Genomic DNA, 23210 nt, shown 5'->3' with positions numbered 1-23210 from the left:
ATGCAGTATTTTCGCAGATGAGATATGAATCACTACATCCATCATAGATATAATTTCAAAAGTAATTTGTAATGGTCAGTTGAGAGTAATTTAAGTTTCTCCAAAGTTTTGCCTTTTGTTCTTAAAATAAATCCAAAAGAACCAGCTCTATGATATGACCATATCAACCAACTCAAGAATGCGGCACATTTCTATAATTATAAATTTGTAAAATTGTACAAGTGAAAAAAAGATAAAATTACAAATTGAAACGTCTAATACCCAAAAGAATTTTCAGCGTGCTCTAAATCGACATTATATGCCTGCTTTACAATACAAACTTACCAGTATAGCCCATGAACTTTCCAGGGATCTCTTGATTGCAACATCGGCTGCAGAAAATCTGCCCACAAAGCCGGCAATGGTGCCGTCGTCGAAAGGTTGTAAACTTTTCACTGCAGTCATAGCACTCTTTGCACTGGCTGTCTGGCATCCAGTACTGTTTAAGGTCACTGTCCTGCAGAAATATCAGATCAGAGAGATAACTACATTGTAAAGATGTATTACAAAAATAGAGTTTAGCTGATCTGAGGAAACACCAGTTAATGGTTCGCAAATTTTTAAAATCACTTTAGAGAATTGAGTACATACTCCCAAGAAAGTGTTATTGGGATTTTTTCTCAAGGCACAAATTCAACCACTTGTTTTCTGGTTATGGTTCACCACCTACCTACTGTACATGAAAAATAGCATGGTATAAACCATGCAGATGCAAGGAGTGTAATATGCATTATATTAGATGGAGGAGGAGATAGAATCATGACTCACTTAGGGCTGGGCCTCTAATGAATCATGGCCCAATTCCACAATCAAAACATAATATATGGCATATTACACACTGCGCCTTTTCAATCCAAATTAACAAGTTTCTGGTCTGGAAACAAGAAATGCGATCAAACAAATGAGTAAAATATCTTCACTTCTACCTCTGATTACATGAAAGGTGAAGGGATAGAAATGTCATCAGAGCTTTCATTTCTGCTAGGGACATACAATAGAAAGAAATCGGAGAAACTGCAATGGAAGTTCGCTTCCTTCGCCCTGTTATTGGCAAAAAGGGCCATTGCCATGCATTGTAGGGCCCCCACAGGGCCCCCCGGAGGCGGCCTGGATAGGAGCGGTGAACAAATGGGGAGCGGCGGAGCAGGAGCTTTTACGGGACGAGGAAGTAAAGGGAATGCGTAAGAACCCCATATCCCTAGAATGGGAGCAGCTGCTCATACAATTCAAACAAGAAACGACCCCAGAGGACACACCTGGGCCCACTACCCCGGGCGGATAGCCCCCCCTCTTGCCCAGGCGCCCCCGGTACGCCCCCCTGCTTTGTTGCTTAGCCCATCGACCTACACGCCCTCCACATACAGTACCTCATGATCCCGACCAGCCCACCAGACGCGTTTAGCACCACTCGCAACACTAGGGAAAATTTCCCCCTCAGTTCCAAGTTTTCAAATACTAGTCGGAAGTTCCAAAACCGACACGCATTCCCTAGTTAGTATCAGTCACGAGGTTACAGGTTCACAACAACTCACACGAGGATGACACTCAAAGATCCCTCCAACAGCACGCGATCCCGCGGCTACAGAATCGAGGGCCCTACTATATTACATCCAACTCACCAGTTTTACACATCAGCGGACCCTCGGATGCCACGCAGCTGGCCGAGATCACGACTAAATGTTAAGGTAGAACATTATATGTACTTTTTTTGATTGCTGTATAGCCTTCTAATGAGCGGAATAGTTGGTATTCATTTACTGTAATATCCCCCTTTGGGGGCTTGAAATGTAAAACCTCAAAAAAAAAATATATAACAAAAAAAATCAGAGCTTTAATTTCTGATGTTATTCAGGGTAGGTACAAAATAGAGGCTGCTCCAGCTCCACAAACTATCAACACATTCTCTCCCACGTAGATGTAAGCCTTTGGAAAGCTGCAGTACCAGCTTTGACTCATATATGCCCCTAAATGTAAACACATAGAAATAAGACTGCATTTCCAAACTGAGCAAACATATGTTGAAGAGCAATTTTTTGGTGTATCAATAATGATATTGGCTATGATGTGTTAGATCAGCAGTGATTTCACTTATCACAGAAGATGGCATTTCTTAGGTCATCTTGGCACACACGTTAAAAGCGGTTACAATCAACTCACTAACAAAAGATATTCCCCTTTGGGCTTTAAGCACACACATTTCAGACCCCAGAGATACAGTTACCAAATGAACTTATCTTTAGGCGTTAGAAAGAACAATCAGCTGATAATGAGCTGGTCCATGAGGGTGCACTCAGCAATTTGGAATAACAAAGGAACTCTGATTTACCACATTTGATTCCCCGGATTATTACTCACTCTTTGCTGGATTTTCATCTAGGCACTTCGATAGCTTTCAGTAGCTGGGTTTCCCAGGAACACTGTGCAGGTTCATGTTGTTTCCAAGCTACTTCTAATGCGGATTGGGCCCGTAACTCTTTTAACAGTATCCACTTCAGAGTACGGGCAATTCATCAATCACTTTTTTGTGAACCCCTTATATTAGGGGAATGTGAGAGCGAAAATGAGAGGGATATGGCCAGAGAGGCTGGACAGTATTCATCCCAGGAATATAGGGCTGCTTTTTGCTCTCCTAGGTCAGTGCATCTGACATAGGATCAATTGTTTTCCTGTCACCATAAGCCTATATTGAAGAACTTCATAGGCCCAGTCAGCGTATGCTAAAGAAGCTCATAGAGCAATTATCCAGCATATATCTTCCGAAAGGGATTATATCTGTTGGCAAGTCACTGCTAATTTTCAAGGGGTAGTTGGTGTTCAGACATTATATGCCCAGCAAACTGCATCATTATGGCATAAAACCATACAGGATCTGCAACAGTGCCATAGCATACACTGATTATTTTCAAGTGTGTACCGGCAAAGACTGTACAATTAACCCTCCCTGTTGCCCAGCATCTTTGAAGTCAGTGAGAAAAGTGTATAGTATGTCATTTGTTCTCCATTTCCTACAGGTCACCATTTGTACAATGTATGCAATAGGTACACGTTTGGCACTGGCATGTGGCATCATTGACATCAAACCCAAATGCTTCCCCAACAGCTCGTACTGGAGAAGCATTCCAGACTGCAGTGCAGTACAGTGTCTGGGGGTGTAACATGCAACTTGCTCTTAAATATCAAGAGAGACAGGTTGTCTAAATGTTTACCAGCATGCAGTAGAGGATTTTGCCTGTTGCTGTTTGCGCTCAGGTTGACAAAGTGTACAAACTAACATGTAACTTAGACTATAAGTAACAAATACATTAGTGTTGATGGCACAGTGGACCAAAGGCTACAGACTGACAATGCTGCACATTAGGCATTTGTGTGTGGTACACCAAGTTGGCTGGGCACATTTACCAACTTTCAATGCTTTTATGGTGTACCAAAAGGTGTCTCTAGATTTTGAAAAGTCTGTGATAAACAGGCTTATTGCTACTGAAGCAGATGCAGTTGCCACAAGCATGAGAAGCATGAGGGAGTTGGAGAGAACCACTGGATTACAAACCAGTCACTTTATTGACTACATTCATATTACTAAAGTATACAAAAAAGTGAAAGACGAAAGGGGGGCATGGCCAGGAACATGGGCGGCTTGCTGTGTATGCCGAAGCTCCACGATTTATCATTTTTCAATTGCATTATATGCTTGCGTCTAGAGGGAATGGCAGCTCGCCCACTACAACATTTACATATTAATTACGAGAAACTGTAGGATCCAGAGCCTCGGAAGTCCTACACACCTTCGGGCTTGTCCCGAGTATTATTGCATCGCTGTGTGCATATCTTGGGGGACCTTGTAGTCTTGATATGCCATCCACGTAATTCGTGATCCGCTTGGGCTGATTATTGTGTCATCTTGTATTTGAAAAATTCTATTGGAGTTGGCTCTCCTGAAGAAGGCAGTTAGTTCTCTGCCAAAACGCGCATTGAGACATCTTGGAAACCACCCTACACTTATAGAAATCCATGAGATTCTATGTGCCAATTACTCATTATGTGTGTGTGTTTGGTCAGACATTTAATCATTGCAGTATGCTGACAATGTATAAAAAATCCTTAGAATGAAGTATGTGTGCATGGCCTATTGATTGTAGTTAGAATGTTGTACAGTCTTTCTGTGACTTAATAGCCTTAGATTTTTAATGATTTTGTATCGCAATAAATACTTTTGTATTTTTCGACTCTTAGTTAATTCACTACCAACATTCATATTAATATGTTTCAGAGTGTTTATGAAGTAGCACTAGGAACTTCACAGCATGGCCATCACTCGTGGGCCAACACTGCCTCGATGCCTGCCACACAAGAGGAGATCGGACCCTGGCAGCGCTAAAAGAGGCTAAGTAGCTTTTTGATCCACGCGCAGGGAGGACACACAGGAGCTGGGAGACGGCGAAATGACCACCAGAGAAGCAGAGGCCTACTGACTCAGGCATCCACGTGTGCCACATGCCCTGATAGTAAACCAGGCCAGACAGAGGCCATAGGGAGATCATTGCCCATTCTCCTGAACTGAAAGTAAGGAGCACAAATACGACAGAGAGATTAAATATCCCATATCCCAAGAGAGGTTGCGAAATCTCCTGAGGTTAGTGATACATAGCAATACACCAAGACCATAAAGAGACACCTCAGTCCCAGGGAGGCCCGTGTTTCTTATTGAAAGAACTACTTTGTGCTGAGGATGGGTGGACGCATACAGACACGGCCAACGACAGCAGCAGTAGAGAACAGAGATAAACAACAGCCAGAAGTGGATGCACAGAGTATAATGAGCCCAGCACTGCTTTTAGCTAATGTGATATAAAGATCTATTCTCCAGGCACTAGAGACTAACCACTCAAATATTACTAAGGTTGATCTCAGGCTGCCTGCCTCCCGTGACCCACACAGTCCTTATAGACCCCACACTCCCTAAGACAATCTACCCACCCTTTAATGGGACAATGGCAAGGGATAAAGAATCGAAAACCCAGAAGCAGGGCAACATTGACAAATACACAACGGTGCTCCCCCAATCACCAGAAGCAGAGGGAGGATCCTCGGGCCACCAGACAACTCAACCATCCTCCAAGCGATCCACGCCTCTAGGGAGGCAATTGAGGGCAAATTGGCAGAAATAGGGTCAGATGTGTCCCTACTGCGCAAAGACAGGCCCAATATGGCCAAGAAAGTGACTCAGGCGGAGACCCGCATCTCTGAAGTGGAAGACACAGCGCATAAATTACAGTCCGATGTTAGCGCCCTACAGGCAGCTATGTGAGAAGTGGCTTGGAAGGTGGATGACGCAGAAAACAGGGTACGTAGGAACAACCTGCACTTTACTGGATTTTCGGAAGGCGCGGAAGGCTCAGATCCGGTGACCTTTCTGATGTCGTGGCTGTGTGACTCCTTTCCAACAGCAAGGTTTTCACCGTGTTTCATCATTGAACGGGCCCACAGGATGCCCAACGCAAGACCGCCTCCTGGTGCTCCTCCACAACCACTGATCGCAAGGTTCCTAAACTACCAAGACCGGAATGTTAGAGGAACATTTGACTCAGTCAAGGTTAAGCTGACGGGACCACGTCCTTCCTCTACGGCAGAACCCAGAGCGTCCGCCTCCCACCCTTCCGATCCGAACCCACCAACATCATCTGCAGCGTCGCCCAGGGCTCATCCCTCAGCCCGACGCTGTTCAACGTCTACATGGCCCCCCTCGCCCAAGTGGCCCGCCATCACGACCTCAACATTATCTCCTACGCCGATGACACCCAGCTCATCCTCTTCCTCACCAAGGACCCACACACCGCCAAAACCAACCTCCACGAGGGAATGAAGGCCGTCGCCGACTGGATAAGGAGCAGCCGTCTGAAGCTGAACTCGGACAAGACGGAGGTCCTCATCCTCTGACCCACCCCCCTCAGCCTGGGACAACTCCTGGTGGCCGACCACACTGGAAGCAGCACCAACACTCACCGACCATGCACGCAACCTAGTATTCATCCTCGACTCCTCCCTCTCCATGTCAAAGCAGGTCAACGCCGTCTCCTCCTCCTGCTCCGCAGGATCTACAAGTGGATCCCCACCAAAACAAGAAGAACGGTGACACAGGCCCTCGTCAGCAGCAGACTGGACTACGGCAACGCACTCTACGCCGGAATCCCAGCCAAACATCTACGACGACTACAACGCATCCAAAATGCCTCCGCCCGACTGATCGTCAACGTCCCCCCCAGCAGCCACATCACCCCCCACCTGAGAGACCTACACTGGCTCCCAGTCGACAAGAGGATCACCTTCAAGCTCCTCACCCACGCACACAAAGCACTTCACAACGCCGGACTAGCCAACCTGAACAGCAGACTCAGCTTCCACACCCCCACTCGCCAGCTTCGCCCTCGCAGCTGTCCCCCACATCCAACGAATGACCTCCGGCAGCAGATCCTTCTCCTACCTCGCCACCAATACCTGCAACACCCTCCCTACCCACATACGGCAGACCCAAGACCTTCTCGCCTTCAGAAGGCTCCTCAAAACCTGGCTCTTCGAGCAGTAGCAGCATCCCCCACCCCATCCCCTCAGCGCCTTGGGACCCTCATGGGTAAGTAGCGCGCTTTACAAGGAGATTGATTGATTTATTGATTGAGGTCCAGTATATGCTCCTTTCTCCCACCAAGCTGAAAATCATTTTCCAGGGTACCTCCCAGTTCTTTCAAACCCCAGAAGAAGTATGTGCTTGGATCGAGGAACGCCCCATGCCGCAACGAACAATGAGGACCAGCGGCTCGCAACTCAGAACCAAATCCACAAAGAGTAAACAAGCATTTGCAATGCAATAGGTCTTGCATTTGCGAGAGTTTAAGATACTGGCATTGTCAATGAGAATGCCTTTTATTTATCTTTTTTGATAATTAACAGATAAATGAAAGCCAATATCATTTACAATGCTAATCGCTCATACTCTTGTAAATGCAAGACCTATTGCTTTGAAAGTGAAAGCGTGCATGGCATGCTGAATGGTGCAGGAAAGCATGTCGTTCTTGCAGTAGTCGAATTTTTTTAAAGAAAATTGTGCTTACAGACATACCACGTAACAACCAAAGTAAAAGGGCCAGTCCTCATGGGAGGTTACAAATGAGGACTAGGCGCTACTAAGGAGGGACTAACAATTAACAAATCAGAAGTCAGCATTTACGAAGGACAAGGACACAAACCAATGAGAAATATGGGCGGAGAATGGGCGGGGCTTCACGTCCATACTCTAAAACAACATCCTTCGCAGAGCAGCGCATTCGCTGCCCAGGCTTGACCAAAAAAAAGGTCATTCTTCTTGCAGCGTGGCATCAATGCCTGGTGACTTAGAGAAAGACTACAGAACAGCATTCTCTGAATTAACAGTTTGATACGTGTCCTGGACCTAGCACCACAGAGAATGCAAAACACTGCAAATTCTACCAAAAAAAAAAACTACCAGTCCTATTCCTGGGCTTTGCTTATCAGTAAGTTGCACTTTGCTAGAAGAGAGCAGTCACGTTGTAAAATGCTATGTATTTATCTGTGAATCAATATAAGGTAGTGAGTCACGGTAGCCATTTATATACAGTCACCTTTGATGGAGTGTTAAAGGTCAGCAGTCTTATCACTGAGTAGCACTAAGCCCAAGGCAACATTTTAAAGTGGCTGTGTTTGTGCAGAAATCTTGTAGAATCAGAGAACCTCCGATATATTGTGGGTCAGCGTGGGAATCTGTAAGGGGACCTGCCAGAGTTTGTGTTTTAGTGTGAGCTGGTTGTGCACGTCACTTGTCAGAGGAAGAAGGGGACCAGACATTGGGTGCAGAGTATTAAAGAAATTCCCAGCATGCACCAGGTCAGGCAAGCCCAGTTGAGGTAAGGCACAAAGACCTGTGCTGACCCAAGCTCCAGGTGAGGTGAGCAGACGGAAGCTACGCACATGAGCCAGCCAACAAAGAGTCAATGTGTGGTGAGTACAAGCCTTGGGAGAAGATTTGGCACAATGACCAGAGCTGCTGACTTTGGAACAGGTGGAACCAGGATCCAGTCCTGGCTGCAGCTCTACATCCTGTGATTTTGGGCAAAACGCTTAACCTCCCTTTCTTGAAAAAGAAAATGAACCTGACCTTGTGTAACTTATCTGGTGCCCATGCAAAGCACTCCAACGCCCTCAGAGTTAGCACTAAATAAAACAGCAAAAAAAGAAAAAACGTTTTAGCCAAGGAGGTAAGATCCAGAGGTGGGTGTACATGGAGGCCCAAGGCAAAAGAAGAAGGACTGGTCTGCAAAGCACTCTCGAGAGAGACAGTGTGCCCAATGTTGAGGTTCCCCCATCTTAAGAGATAAAAGTAAGATCTAACAGTGAGGTGCAGAAGGTGGCAACAAGAGTAGAACCCCTTTCCAAGTGAAGTGACCATGCTGGGCTTCTTGTGCAAGACACCTCATGACGTGTGATTAGGGCTGGCACCATGTTAAGCCGACAAGACTCAAGGAGGCTGCAAGGGCATGCCTGGTTGAGGTAGAGGGAAGATGAAACAGACAAGTGCCTGGTGTAATATGCACTGGCACCATGCGATGTGGGAATCAGTCCATAGTGCACCAGGTGCTTTCAGGTTCTTTGTTAAGATGATGATGATGATGATGATGATGATGAACAGACATTTATAAAACGCACAGCTGCTCCAAGCATTGTGTCCTGAAGCTAAAGTTAACGCTATACAAAGGGGAATATTCACCACAGTTCAGGAAAGTACGAGTCATTTCCAGCCTGTGTTTAGTTTTGTGTTAAATGCCGAGTGGGTTATTGGTGACTGAGGGCCAGACCAAAAAGGTAGGGGAGAGCTCCACCCCCAAATGCAGTGCATGAGTAAATTCAGCATAAATGGGTTGGAGGTTGGCCCAGGGTTAGGGGGTATGCATGAAAAGCTCCAAGTTGAGGCCGTCTGCCAACTAAAATCTATTCCAGACTGAGCATTATGAACAAGAACCAGGTAAGGGTGGGGTGAATGAGTCTGTCCATGGAGCAAGGTGCACACTGGACCCAAGTGGACTGAATGGTGGTACATGTCAGTGGGCCGGGTCGTGCCGGTGCTAAGCACCAGCAGTTCTAACAAGCAGGTGCTGAGACGGGTCCCTATTGGGCTCTCCATTTTTGCCCTAACCCTCAGGGCAAAAAACAGATCTTAACTCAACTGCAGTACCACCCTCCACTGCCTGTGATGAAACTTCGAAGAGACTCTTTATATGTCTTTCACTGTCTCACCATATCAGAACTGAAGCATTTGTAATAATATATACAAGGAAGCCAAAGTTGTTGCTTATTTATCTTAGGCAACTAACATTCACTGACAAAGCCAATAGTTCTGGCTTGTTGAGAAGTGTAATGTTACTTGTTGTATCATATATCTGGATGCAATGACAGTAGCAGCAAAATACCAAACAGTAGCACAGGTTTTTAGCTTTTGTGTTTTCAGCCACGCCCCTTTGAAAGTCCCTTTCCAGTTTTTTTTATCCCACTTAAACCTCTGATGTCAGGAGTGTATCAGTCCCTAGGTGACTGCAACTTCTCACACAATGGTTGCCAGAAGAAAAACCAAAACGGTCTTGTAGAGAGTTAAAAAAACATCTTGCCTCTATTAAGGCGGATGTATGCCACTTGTGAGAGTGCCCCAAGCCTGAGCGTGGTGATTGCTAACATGTTGTGCAGCACTCAACACAGGTGAGCATTCACTACTGATGTTGAAGGCAGAAGCCACTCTGATGTGGTTGGTGGTTGGAGGTAAATGCTGCCTCCAAGCAAGGAGGCTACTGAGTCCACATGGAGATTACAAATGGTTATGTGTAAAGATGTCAGCGGCCACCAGTGATGTGTGAGAGTCTCCTGATGAGGCAGTAAGTGCTAGTCAGAGGCAGATGCAGCCTCTAAGTAGAGAGGCTGGTAAGCCCACGTGAGTTTCCAAATAGTCATGGATTAGGGTGCACGGGCCCTGTTTGTGTTTGGGAGCCTCCATACAAGGCAGTAGGTGCTGGTCACAAATGGTTGCTTGCCTCAGTTTGGGTGCTGGCTGGGACTGCTTGACCTGGGTGATGAGTGCAGATGAGCTGGCTGTTACCTCTAGCTGGATACTGGTCCCTGGTGAGATGGTCTTCACTGATCACAGATGGGCACGGTTCTCCTGCTGGTGGTGCTGATCCAAACGTGGATTGCTGCTGGACTGACGTGGGGTGGGTGCTGATGAATATATGATCATAGATGGAATAGATGGAGTGGATGCAGTTCTTAGGTGGGTGATAGAACCAAGGTGGTCGGTGATAGACCCAGGTGAGTGCTGTGCAAGGATGAGCTCGGCCCTGCTGTCAGCTGGACCTGAGAGCTGGCCTCACGTGAGGTGGATGGAATGAAGTCCATATGGAAACAGAAAGGGCTGGGCAAAGGAAGCTTGGCCGCTGGTCCACTCCAATGGTGTGAGATGTGCTGGTACCACGAGAAGTGGAAGATGCTACATAGAGATGAGCGTCGGGACAACGTGAGGTGATTGTTGCAGGTGGTTGGAAGTGAGTCTCAGGGGAATTGCGTGGTGCCCTGGCTGCAAGGGTGATCGTCTCAGTAGGTTGGGTATGAGGTGATTGTCTCAGGGGGCAGAGTGTGAGGGTGAGGTAATGGGGGTTGGGTGTGAGGCGATTGTGGTTGGGTGTCAGTCTCTGGTGAGGTGTGGACCCTGTGAGCCTCATGTGAGGTGGGTTTTAGTTTCAGGTGACGCTGGTGCCAGTAGGGTAAGGTGACTGATGTAAGTGGTCAGTACCTGTCACAGGTGAGTCTGCTCATGTCTCCAGGTGCACAGATGCTGCTTAGGCACAGCACTCCTCCACACTTCCAGATCCTGCCGTACCGGGCCAGACACGCGCTCCTGCCTCTCGGAGCCGGCGACACATTGACTGAACGGCTCCCATGGGAACCGGGCAGAAGCTATCTGCAGCCATGTGACTTCCTGGAAAGGTATCGCCAGTTCCAGTGAGGTCCTGTCACTCCCTTTGAGACTACTAGTCTCAAAGGGTGATATACTCAAGGGAGTAAGGTTTCAGGAGAGCGGGCACTGGGCAAAGGGATAGTACCCGCGTGAGTCTGTAAAATCAAGAAACAGGTTCCCCTGCTTACTTTGTATACATGGTCTGGACCCTTAAGATGTGTATCGTCTTTCCTCACAACTTGCCCTTATCGGCTCCTGCCTCTTTAAGCGCTGGCGGCATATCTGCCAAGTATCTCCGTGTCCTCAATGACATTCAGCACCTCCTGGTGCTTAACCAACCGCCAGTTGCATTCTGGGAGTTGTGGTTTTGCTACTATCGCTGTATTGGCAAAAAAACACTAAGTAAAATGCTGCTAGCTAAAACATGACTGGGCGGCTGTGCCGTGCTGGACCGTTCCATGTCAAAGCAGACTGTCCCTTTTCCCTACCTTGGTCTTAAGAGGAGTTCTGCATTACTTGGCAACCCACTGCATTCTTTTAGCCGCCAGTTTTAGTAATGGAAATAGTAAAATATGAGAACTAGTAATGTCTCTCTTCTAACATAACGCAAACTGCCCAGACTCCAAAATCTGTGGCCGTCAGACGGAACTCTGCTTGTAGATTTACCTGCAAAACAAACAAGATGATGGACGGAATGTTGCACAATGGCAAACATTCACCCCCAGTCACAGATCTGGGTTTGATCCATCATTATCTTGTTCACCAAGCCACCCCAGTTCAGACATGGCCATATGCAAATCAGTCTTGACCCTGTGCCTCATGGGAACAGTCCAGCCTGAACTGCGAAGCCAGGTCTTCCCTGGACCGGAATCAAGCATCCTAGGACCGGTTTCTGGCTATCAGCCGTCTTCAGCGAGGATAGCTTGACTCCAGTGGCGTAGTGAGCACGGGACCGACGTCTGGGTGAACAGCAAAACAAACAAGATGATGGACGGAATGTTGCACACGGCCATATGCAAATCAGTCTTGACCCTGTGCCTCATGGGAACAGTCCAGCCCGAACTGCCAAGCCATGGGGCACAGGGTCAAGACTGATTTGCATATGGCTGGGTACAAACTGGAATGGCGTGGTGAGCAAAAAAATGATGGATTTAGGCCCAGATCTCTGTACTGGGGTGAATGTGTGACATTGTTCTGCATTCTGTTCATCAACTGTTGTTTTGGCATTTGTCACCCTGAGTGGGACAGGTATGCTCAGATGCGATTCCTATGCTCTCCATGCCACTGGAATCAAGCTATCCTGGCTGAAGAGGGCTGAAAGCCCGAAACCGGTCCTAGGATGCTTGTTTCCAGTCCAGGGAGGACCTGGCTTGATAGTTCGGGCTGGACTGTTCCCATGGGACACAGGGTCAAGACTGATTTGCATATGGCTGGGTCCAAACTGGAATGGCATGGTGAGCAAAAAAACGATGGATTTAGGCCCAGATCTCTGTACTGGGGTGAATGTATGACATTGTTCTGCATTCTGTCCATCAACTGTTGTTTTTGCAATTGTCACCCCGAGTGGGACGGGTATGCTCAGACGTGAGTCCCGTGCTCTCCTCACCACTGGAGTCAAGCTATCCTGGCTGAAGACGGCTGATAGCCAGAAATTGGTCCTAGGATGCTTGATTCCGGTCCAAGGAAGACATGTCTTGGCAGTTCGGGCTGGACTGTTCCCATGAGGCACAGGGTCAAGGCTGATTTGCATATGGCCATGTCTGAATTGGGGTGGTGTGGTGAGCAAAAAAACGATGGATTTAGGCCCAGATCTCTGTACTGGGGTGAATGTATGACACTGTTCTGCATTTTGTCCATCAACTGTTGTCATCAACTGTTGTTTTTCCGCATGTAGATTTACCTGGTCATGCATTTGATACGCCCGTAATTCACACAATAGATGGCATGTAAAATTATAACCCTCATTTAAAGTATGTCTGCATAAATATGTATATATTATTTTGATGTAGGACTCTGGGATAAATAATTAGTCATTATTTGCTACTACATTTTGTAGTTAAGGACAATGAGGTACAGTGATGTAAGTCTGTTTGCTCAGGGTCACACAGTTTAACACTGAATGGAAGTTGGGATTTTATTCGATATTTATGGCAATAGTCTACAAATATCACTTCACATTTGTAGGAAAGGATGAGGTGTTTTCTATGATTGTCGGCCAGGACCCAAAAAATGTTCAACAAAGTTGACCTGGCTGCAAGGTATGCAAATCACATAGAAACATATGTGGTTTTAAACAATAATATTTCTAGAATCTGGTCGGTAAACCGAGTGGGATTGTCACGAGGTGCCAGCTGCCAACCCAACGATGGAGGAGCGTTTGATGAATTTCCACGATATCTCTCACCCCTCCTTTCTTTGCAGTCCGAACCGGCTTCTGAGGTCCTTTAAGAACTTGGATGCGCAGGATCCTAGCCCCGCCCACCTACCCGGAATGCTCTGTACTATTGGCCCTGACATACAAGCCTCCGGTGTGATAACTAGGCCAGAGGAAGGAGAAGGCGTGCAAGCCGACCGGCTGGAGAGTAACCCAGAGCCGCCAGCCAGCCTTTCCGTCATAGTCCCCGAAGCCGCAGCTCAAGCCTGGAGAGGCGCGGGGAACGCGACTGCCGAGAGAGGACAAACCCCGCTCCAGCGGGCGCCGGCCATGATTCGGCATTGCGAAGAAGCGAGCCACGCTCCCGGGGGGAGCCTGGCTATAGCAGGTACGTGCCCGCCTCGGGAGTGTGTTCACTAGAGGTCCTCCGGGTTGAAAGCCTGCAAAAAGATGGAGGCCCATAAACACCGCAATATTCTCTTGTGCTACCCTGTGCTGCATGGGTGATGGACGGTGGTGATCTTTTACTCCCTCAATGTCCTTCTCAACTCTTCTTAGGTCCGGACGGACTATCATCCTGACAAAGGTCTTTTTTTCCTTTTTTTGTGTTTGCTACATGGTCCCCTCCTCTACTCCACGACGATACTGAACGTACTGACAAGACGGCGAACGGAACACCCCTCACCTGGTCTAGCCACAGACGGAAGTGGTAATCATTACTTGGACCGTCGTAAGACTGCGCAAAGTAGAGGACTACCTGCGAGAAAAGAAGTCCTTTCAGAACAGTGACTTATTATTTGACCCTTGTGTGCAGCATTGATCCGTCCCCCTCTCTCAATAAATATATTTTTGAACTAGCACTCATTGCACTCCTGCTTCTTGTTCGCCCACAGTGATTCTATCACAAAAGATAAACACCCAGGATAAGGTCACTAAATCGGTCTCGAGGATCGCTCCTCTATTACATAGGCTAGAAACAACAACTTTATTAATTTGCTACAGAAAGGTAGACCTATTTTTCATTTTCAGTGAAAGGAGAAAAACACGCATTTCGGATACAAATCATACTCAAGCGGTGTTACAGCAAACTCTTTATGAGAAAAAAAACAGGGCTAGCCCAAGCGCCATCTGTTTCCAATGAACACGAACGCGAGACACGGGCGCAAATATTGAAAACAGATGACGCTGATGCTCGCTCTCGCAAGCCCTAGGCGGATGCAAAGGTGGAACATGCACCAGTCTTTGCCCAATCCCTCCAATTGTGTGCTGTCTTTCTTGGAAAGACGTACGCAAAGGCCAATAGGTGTGAGAAAAAAAAAAACACATGTACGAGCGTGTGGTCGGAGTTGGAAGCCCTTACAAAAAGCCTTGTAGAGCAGCGCATGTGCGCTGGCTCAGGCGAGACTTAAAAAGAGTTGTCTGTACTCCAAAGGGCGCAAAACGCGCAGAGACCCCATTGAGAAGAACCTCAATGATGTTGAAGCAACAGATGGAATCAGACTCTGACGAAGACTCAACCCAAGCCAGTAAAACCCCTCTTTAGGAACGAGAGGAGGCCAACACGGAGCCCTCGGACAAAGAGTATCAAACGGACACGGACAGTGTCCACCCACCGCTTAAGAACATTAATAACATGGAACATCAAAACACCGAGACCAGACATCTAGACAACACACCTCAACAGCAGGATGACAATGGCGAGGAAGGCCGAAATGCGGGCTAAGCCAATGGGAGCCGAACTGCAGAACTGCCGGGGAGCTGACCCTCCCCCCCCCCTAGCCCCCCCCCCCTTCCCCCAACCTAAACACCCCAGGGGCAGAAAATACCGGGCTCAGCATTGCTGAACGGAACTGCTCACTCAGACTAAATCCTTTGCAGAACTGGTTAATGTTGAGAGCGATTAAGGGAGGGGTGGGAATACAGACCTCTCCACTGTACTTATGCCGAGTTGTCATTTTGACAGTTGGGGGGACAGGCGTAGGAAGTAGGAAGAGTGTGAAGCAGGAGGTAGGGGGGTCAAGAATTCTACAGTTTAGTTGGTAAACATGTTTCCTTAACAGCCAGACACAGAGGAGTTGATATTAAAAGAGAGAGACAAGGGGAAAGATCAGCAGGGCAGGTAAGACTGCCCATATATACAAAGATAGACAGAAGACATGTACGCAACTAGTGGCACTGCATACTCAGCAATGGCCTGGAATGTCAATGGGCTGGGAAGCAAGATCAAGAGGGGATTAGTTGCAAAGTACATTAAGAGGCTAAAGCCAGACATTGTCTTCCTACAGGAAACTCACTTGAGAGGTACACACTGTGCCTTCATAGGGAGAGGGACATACCACTAACCCACGTAGGATTTTCCCAAGGGACGCGTGGAGTTGCCATACTCATTAGGAACCCTCACCGCAATTCCGCACATCAAAAATCTGGACGGATCCCAATGGGACCTTTGTCGCAGTTCAGGGGATCTGGGGGCGGCGAGAGCACACACTAATTATCGCTTATGCCTCCCACGACTGCAATTCCAAACTCTGGACGCACTTGCTAGGATCTTGTTGGAATCAGCCCCATGACTACGGGAACTCTGATTCCCACGCCACTAGCTGACTTTAGAAAATCACTGGGACTGATCGACCTTTGGCAGCGACAATATCCAATAGATCGCACCTCTTTCTATTTCTCTGGGGCACATAGAGTTTTCTAGAGACTTGACTATTTCTTTGCACCAGCTGGAGAAATATGGAAGGTGGAATACATTGCAAGAGGGGTCTCAGACCATTAACCACTGTGGTTGACATTGGGAGGTGATGAGAACAGAGCGGACTGGAGACTAAATGCCTGGGAACTCTGGGATAAAACACAGGAGTAATCCGCGCAGAGACCAAGTTATTCTTTCAAGATAATAAGGGCTCAGTGGTGCCATGTGCCACCCTTTGGGAGGCCTTTAATGTGGTAATTCGAGGCAGAGTGCAAGATGCAATAGCGCGAAAGCATAGGGAAGAGACTCATCAAACTGAAAACTTAGAGAATAAACTTTTACAAATAGAGAGAAACATTACTCCAGACAATGAAGCCACCTTATTACGACAATTGGAGGTCACAAGTAGAGAGCTTCGCGCCTTGACAGATCGAGAAGTACACACTGGAATTCAAGCCACACATCACAGGCTTTAGGAGGCTGGAGACAGTGCAGGGAGACGCTTGGCTGGGCAGAAGGGAGATAGAATTGAGCTGGGTCCCACAGATCCAGGAACTAGAGAAACGACATGTTACTGCAAAAGACATAGCGAGTACTTTCCCACTATACTACACAAAGCTATATGAGGATCGGCCCATAGCGAATGACACGCAGATAGCAAAATATCTTAGTAATATCGACACTCCCACTCTGCAACAAGGGAGCAGGAAAGTCCTAGAGGAAGAAATTACCCTAACTGAAGTACAAGATGCCATAACCAGACACAAATCAGGGAAAACCCCTGGACCAAAAGAGCTGCCTGCTGAATTTTTTAAACAGAATGCCGGTCTGTTAGCTCTCCACCTCCTCAGCATGTTCCATGCGGCTCGAGATGGGGGGTCGTTGGGGCTAGATCTCCATAGAGCTACAGTGGTGGTCATACCTAAACCCAGAAAACCCCCAGCAAAGTGAAAATCCTACCGCCCAATATCATTATTAACCAAACCAAAAACCTGGCCTCTATTTTAGTGGTGCGGCTTCTAACGGTGATCACATCACTGATCCACCGGGACCAGTATGGCTTTATGCCTGGTCCCCCCAAGCGTTATAATCTCCGCTGCATCGCTAATTGGCTTGATATGGTGAAAGATAGACCTTCCTCGCAGATGCTCATTTCCTTAGATGCGGAGAAGGCCTTTGATACTGTCCACTGGCCTTTCATGAGGCAAACCCTTGTGAAATCCGGATTTGGACAAGAATTTATGACTTGGGTGGAGCTATTGTACACAGGCCCTAGAGCCAGTGTCAGTGTTGATGGAATAAAGTCGGCCGACTTCCCTATACAAAGAGGAACCAGACAGCGTTGCCCCCTGTCCCCCCTTACTCACTGCATTTGTTTTGTAGCCACTGGCCTAACAAATTAGGGCCCAGCCGGGGCTTTGAGGTTTTTAAGAAGACTGTGGTTATCTTACTGCCAAATTAATTTTGCTATACGCGGACAATATTTTACTTTGCATCACTAATCCTAATACACTACCGATGATTTAGCAACTAGTGAAGGAATATGGCAAACATGCAGGGTACAACATCAATTAGCGAAAGTCGAGGCTTTATCCTACAGGGGGATCCATCGACATACAGTTATTACCAGAGCAACTTCAGCTTACCGATGAGGGTTTCAAATATTCGGGCAAGTATACCTCAACAAAAGAGGTTGATTGCCCCACCCATAACATTAAACGCATTCTGACAGAATTACGAGACGATGTGACTAGATGGCGCCGACTCCCCTTGACACTGTTATGAAGGGCAGCAATATATAAAATGATAACGCTCCCCAAGTTACACTATACACTCCAAAACACATAGCATGCAATTGTTGACATTATTTTTAATACAATCATTGACGAACTTTGGAAATTCCTATGGGACTGGGGCCACCCCAGGGTGGCGTTACAAACCTTACAGCAAAACCAATATAACAGAGAAATCGTCCTGCCGGACATTTAAGCCTATTATCGGGCAGCTCGTTTGGTGCTAATTAATAAATGGTGCAACGCACCGGGAGCCCACCCCACATACGCACTAGAGAGGCTTCAGTTTCAGGAACACACTTTCCTCCACTACCTCTAAGGGGGCGCGGAGACATGAGATTTATTACCGGCTACACGGCGGGCGAACCGTGGAAAGGGGCAAAATGACAGATGAAATGGGGAAAAGGACTAACTAAAGCCAAACGATTCTGGAAAGGCAGGCGGCTACCTGAACTGGGGAAACTGGGGGCTCTGGGAGGTGGGATGCAGTCTGGATTACAATGCTAGGCAATATAATCAAGGGGGGACATAATGTCTTTCACAGACCTCCAAGCTGAATACCAACTATCTCACACACAATTGCAGCATGCCTGGAGGGCACAAAAGCCTGATATCACAGATATTCCTGAATATGCACCGCTGGAAGGGAGACTACTGCAGTAAGAGATACCCTCCAAAGCAGTTTCCTAGACCTACAAAACCTTTATATATAACATTTCTGATAGACTGAATGAATGAATGAATACATTTTATTTCTGGTTACTCAAAACCATTAAAATAGGACAAGAGAACACATTCCATTGTTATAAAAGATTAAATAGTTAAAACAATAGGCTGTGTTAACAGAAGAGTCAATAAAATCTAGAAATCATTAGTCCGTTTGTTCTCAGCCCGCAATCTTCCCAGCTCATAATGGGGTGAGCTATACAGTCTCAACAGACTAACACCTCAGTGCAAGTACTGGCCTGATTAATTAGCTAGAAAAGTCCATCAATTTCCGTCGAGTCTGTTAAATAAATTTGCCGAACGTGGCCATGTGTTTCACTGTTTCCAGTGTGTACAGATGTTGCACAGCCTCCTTTACTGTTCTGATCCCTTGTTGTAATAAAATTGGCTTGAGGTACAGTCTGTGCTCCAAGCCCAAGGCCGGGCAACAAAGTAAAATGTAGGCGAAACTCTCCTGTTTGTATTTGCATTTCCTGTCCTTATCGACTTCGAGGGATAAAGTTCTTTAAGGGGGAGAGGTTGTAACCTGAACGCTATGATCCTTTGTAGCGCTTGTCTTCCCACTGATTGTGTAAGATGAAGTTTAGACTTGTGTTCTGTATGTGGGAGGCTTTGGGTTTCGTGGAACCCTCTAGCTTCCAGTGACTTCAAGTCTGAGATACGAGAGCAGAGGCGAACCTGTTTTTTTATCGCACTTTTGATGGCAGTATATTTGGTTATCTTGGGGTCCCAGTTTTCCACTGCGAGACTCAGAGCTTGTTTAGCGATGGATAGGCTGGTTGACCAGGGATTATCAGGTTCCAGAAAGATACTTTTTAAGATAGACTTCAATGTGTTCTCAGTTGCTCCCGTGATGAGAAAAAAGTATTTGCTCAGGGCAGCCATCTCTTCCAGTTTTTGTTGGTTTAGATTAAATTCTAGCCGCACTAGATTGTTTCTGGGGCATGCGGGTAGGTGGAATATCTTTTTGTATGCCGAGCAATGGATTTTTTCTACAGCACTTGTTAATTTCCCTGGGAAGGCCAGTTGTGCGTAGTTAAGTGATGGTATTAACTTCGCCCTCAAGACTCTTTGAATTGCAGTTGTAGTGGGGCTATATAACGAAGCGTAGAGCCTGCCAAGGGCATAGATGATACTTTTTCCTTTTGTACGTGTTTTGTCGAGGTGAACTCCAGGGCGCCCTGTTTCAGTGAGCCAAACTCCCAAGCAATTGTAGTGTGCGATATAGTCCAGAGTCAGCTGTCCTAGCCTCCATTTTGCCAGGTTTTTTTTCGGGTAGTGCCCAAAGATTATTATCTTTGATTTAGATTGGTTGGCAGTCAATTTATTCTTTCCGTTGTAAATTGCAAGAGCCGAGAGAGCTTTTTGTAGGCCAATTTTGGTGTGGTCAAGGAGAACCAAGTCGTCGGTATATTGGAGTAGTTGGATCTTAGTTTGACCGATCCTCGGTGTTGCTAGTGATGCTCCAGTCAGGGCTTGGCCCATGTCGGCAGTGTATAAATTGAACAGCATCGGAGCTAATACACATCCTTGTTTCAGGCCGTGATCTGTGTCAATTTTCTCTGTGGCCGAGGCTGTCGAAAGTTTGATTCTGACCCAAGTTCTTGAGTATAGTGATTGAATAGCTTGTAATAAAGAAGGCTCAATGTTCTAGCTTGCCAGCTTCTGACAGAGAACCAAACGGTCAACCCCGTCAAACGCTGCCGTGTAATCAATGAAACAAGCGAACAGCGGTCGGCTTTTTCGTGATACAGCCTTCTGTGCGAGATATAAGAGTGCTATGATGTTATCCAGTGTTGATGCTCCAGATCTAAACCCTGTTTGATAAAATAGCAAGAGGCCCTCGTTGCTGACCCAATTTGAAAGTTCCACCAAAAGGGTGCTTGCGTAAGCCTTGCCCTCGATGTCAAGCAAAGCAATCATGGGATAATTTTGAGGGTTGGATTTTGGTCCTTTCTTATATATTGGGTGCAATAGCGACCCTCTCCAAGAGTCAGGTACATCCCCGAGCAGTCGGCATTCAGCATATAGCGTGGTTAGTTTTTCTGTCCAAAAGTCTATATCTTCCCTGAACAGGGAGCCCGGCAGCCCGTTTAGTCCTGGTGCCCCATTGAGTCTAATCTTTTTTAAGATTGTGCTAACCACCTTTTTTTCGGGAAAATCCGAGTGGTTCACGGTTATTGAGGAATGAGTGCTGACGACTGGGCGTCTAACCTCGTCTGGGTCTTTGTTCCGAGGAGTTGTACTTCCTTCTTCTTAATACAAGTTTTTCATGTGCACTGCCCAGGTGTCGGCGTCAAGAGCGTTCTCTCTATGGTTGACTTCTTGGTTTAAAGAGTTTAGTTATTGCCAAAACTCTTGGGACTTACCGGGTCTCAATAGCTCAAAGATCTTTAGCTATTTCGCTTCAATACAGGACCGTTTTGCTGCCCAAACTTTCTTCAAGTGGATTTTTGCTGCTTCTTGGAATAGCCTTTTGGCGGTTGCTGTGCTCATTTTCTGGTAGGCCCTTCGTTTGAGTCTTAATTGTTTTGCACTCTCCTAAATTGCAGGAGTGTGTCCGAAGTTGTGCCAAGGATATGGAGGGGTTTTAGTTGTTATACCTCCTTGAAGTAGCGCTAGCAGTTTACGTGCAAAGTAAACCCATTCTTCCATTGCGCCCCCATGATTGTCGCTTTGTGGCCCGTCTGCCCATTATTTTTTCCATATCTTGAACTTATTAATTGGCACTGGGCCCCATTTGATCCTTCGCGGCAGTCTGAACAGTTCATCCCCGTTTGATGACCCAGCGCATTGTAAAGTGTAGCAGTTGTCTACTGTAAGTTTTAACGTGATTGTTAGTGCAGCGTGATCGCTTTCGTTACGTTGGTCGACTTTGCAGTCAGTCAAAGTTTTGTAGCCAGCTGCTTAATAGGATATAGTCTATAGTAGGTTGGTTATTGTATGTTGGTGGGAAGAGGGCTCCTGGGATATCCTTTAGGAAGAGAGAGTGAGCTGTTGACAACTGGTAAGAGGAAATAAGTGCATTAAAGGCCTAAGTGGCCGTAGAGCGAGGTCCTAGTGCTACCTTAACCCCAATGTTATGTGTGTTAAAATCCCCAAGTATTATTGGTTCCATATGTGCGTACTGTAAAAGAAGGTTTTCTATATGGCTTCTTAACTCAGGCAACTTGTCCTTGTCTCCCGAGCCGTGGGGATTGTAATAAACATTAATTAGGAGTATCATTAAAGGACCCTTGTTTGTCAATAAGCCTTTCAGGATGCCTGCCATGAACCTGTTTGATGATGTTTTTATTTCTGTAAATTGTATTTTCCGTGAAATCCTGGTGTATATCGAGATACCTCCAGATGGTCTACCAAATATGTTCTCCTTAGTTGCTGGTTTACAGTGTTCCGCGAATCCTCTTATTGATGTTGATTTAGTGGCCCACGTCTCTTGGACGCAGATTATGTCCACTCCAGCTAGGAACCACAGTATCGCTTGGTTTTGTAGTAGCTTTAAAATCCCTGCTACATTCCAAGACATGATTGTTACACTTTGAACATTAGAAGGGGCTGTTTGCGGGAGCTGTAAGGTTTTCTTGCTTCCGATGCAGCTGGCATTAGGAGTTATGATTTAAGGCCCTTGGCACCCAGGACCAATCTTGACTGATATTGTTCTCAAGTGGTTCAGAAAAGGGGGTGGTGATGAACAGAGTGTCTGCATTAAGCAGACCACTCTTACCCAGTCCAAAGATCAGGGCTTGATCCATCACCGTTATTTAGCTCACTGCCCCATCCCAGCTCAGAACCTGGCTATATGCAAATTAGTCTGCCCCTGGCCCAGTGCATCATGGGAACAGGGCAGACCAAACTACCAAGCCAATTCTTCACCAGAAAGGAGACAAGCTACCAGGGACCGGTTTCTGGCATTTCAGCCTCGTCGGCCCGGCTTGCTACAATCCTGATGGAGCAGTGAGCAAGGGACTCATGTCTGAGTATACCCTGCCACACCTATAGTGGCCAAAAACGATTCAGAAAAGGGGGTGGTGATGAACAGAGTGTCTGAATTAAGCAGACCACTCTTACCCAGTCCAAAGATCAGGGCTTGATCCATCACTGTTATTTAGCTCACTGCCCCATCCCAGCTCAGAACCTGGCTATATGCAAATTAGTCTGTCCCTGGCCCAGTGCATCATGGGAACAGGGCAGACCAAACTACCAAGCCAATTCTTCACCAGAAAGGAGACAAGCTACCGGGGACCGGTTTCTGGCATTTCAGCCTCGTCGGCCCGGCTTGCTTGAATCCTGATGGAGCAGTGAGCAAGGGACTCATGTCTGAGTATACCCTGCCACACCTATAGTGGCCAAAAACGATTCAGAAAAAGGGGGTGGTGATGAACAGAGTGTCTGCATTAAGCAGACCACTCTTACCCAGTCCAAAGATCAGGGCTTGATCCATCACCGTTATTTAGCTCACTGCCCCATCCCAGCTCAGAACCTGGCTATATGCAAATTAGTCTGTCCCTGGCCCAGTGCATCATGGGAACAGGGCAGACCAAACTACCAAGCCAATTCTTCACCAGAAAGGAGACAAGC

At 46.8% G+C, this 23210-nt stretch overlaps 1 protein-coding gene across 6 annotated transcripts in view; it reads right to left on the bottom strand.

Annotated features, from left to right (window-relative positions):
• Positions 1-23210, bottom strand: part of PIKFYVE (phosphoinositide kinase, FYVE-type zinc finger containing) — a 2266845-nt gene that overhangs the window by 2156108 nt on the left and 87527 nt on the right. For all 6 annotated transcript variants that reach the window (XM_078680343.1, XM_078680347.1, XM_078680342.1 and 3 more), the window contains exon 5: positions 325-496. In XM_078680343.1, coding sequence (XP_078536469.1) covers positions 325-496 — 172 coding nt within the window. The remainder of the gene's footprint in view (positions 1-324; positions 497-23210) is intronic.

The sequence above is a fragment of the Lissotriton helveticus genome, chromosome 3_1 (assembly GCF_964261635.1).
Source record: "Lissotriton helveticus chromosome 3_1, aLisHel1.1, whole genome shotgun sequence".
In the NCBI taxonomy this organism is placed as follows: Eukaryota; Metazoa; Chordata; class Amphibia; order Caudata; family Salamandridae; genus Lissotriton; species Lissotriton helveticus.
Note: the sequence above shows the minus strand (reverse complement) of the source record. Positions and strands in the feature narration are given on the sequence as shown.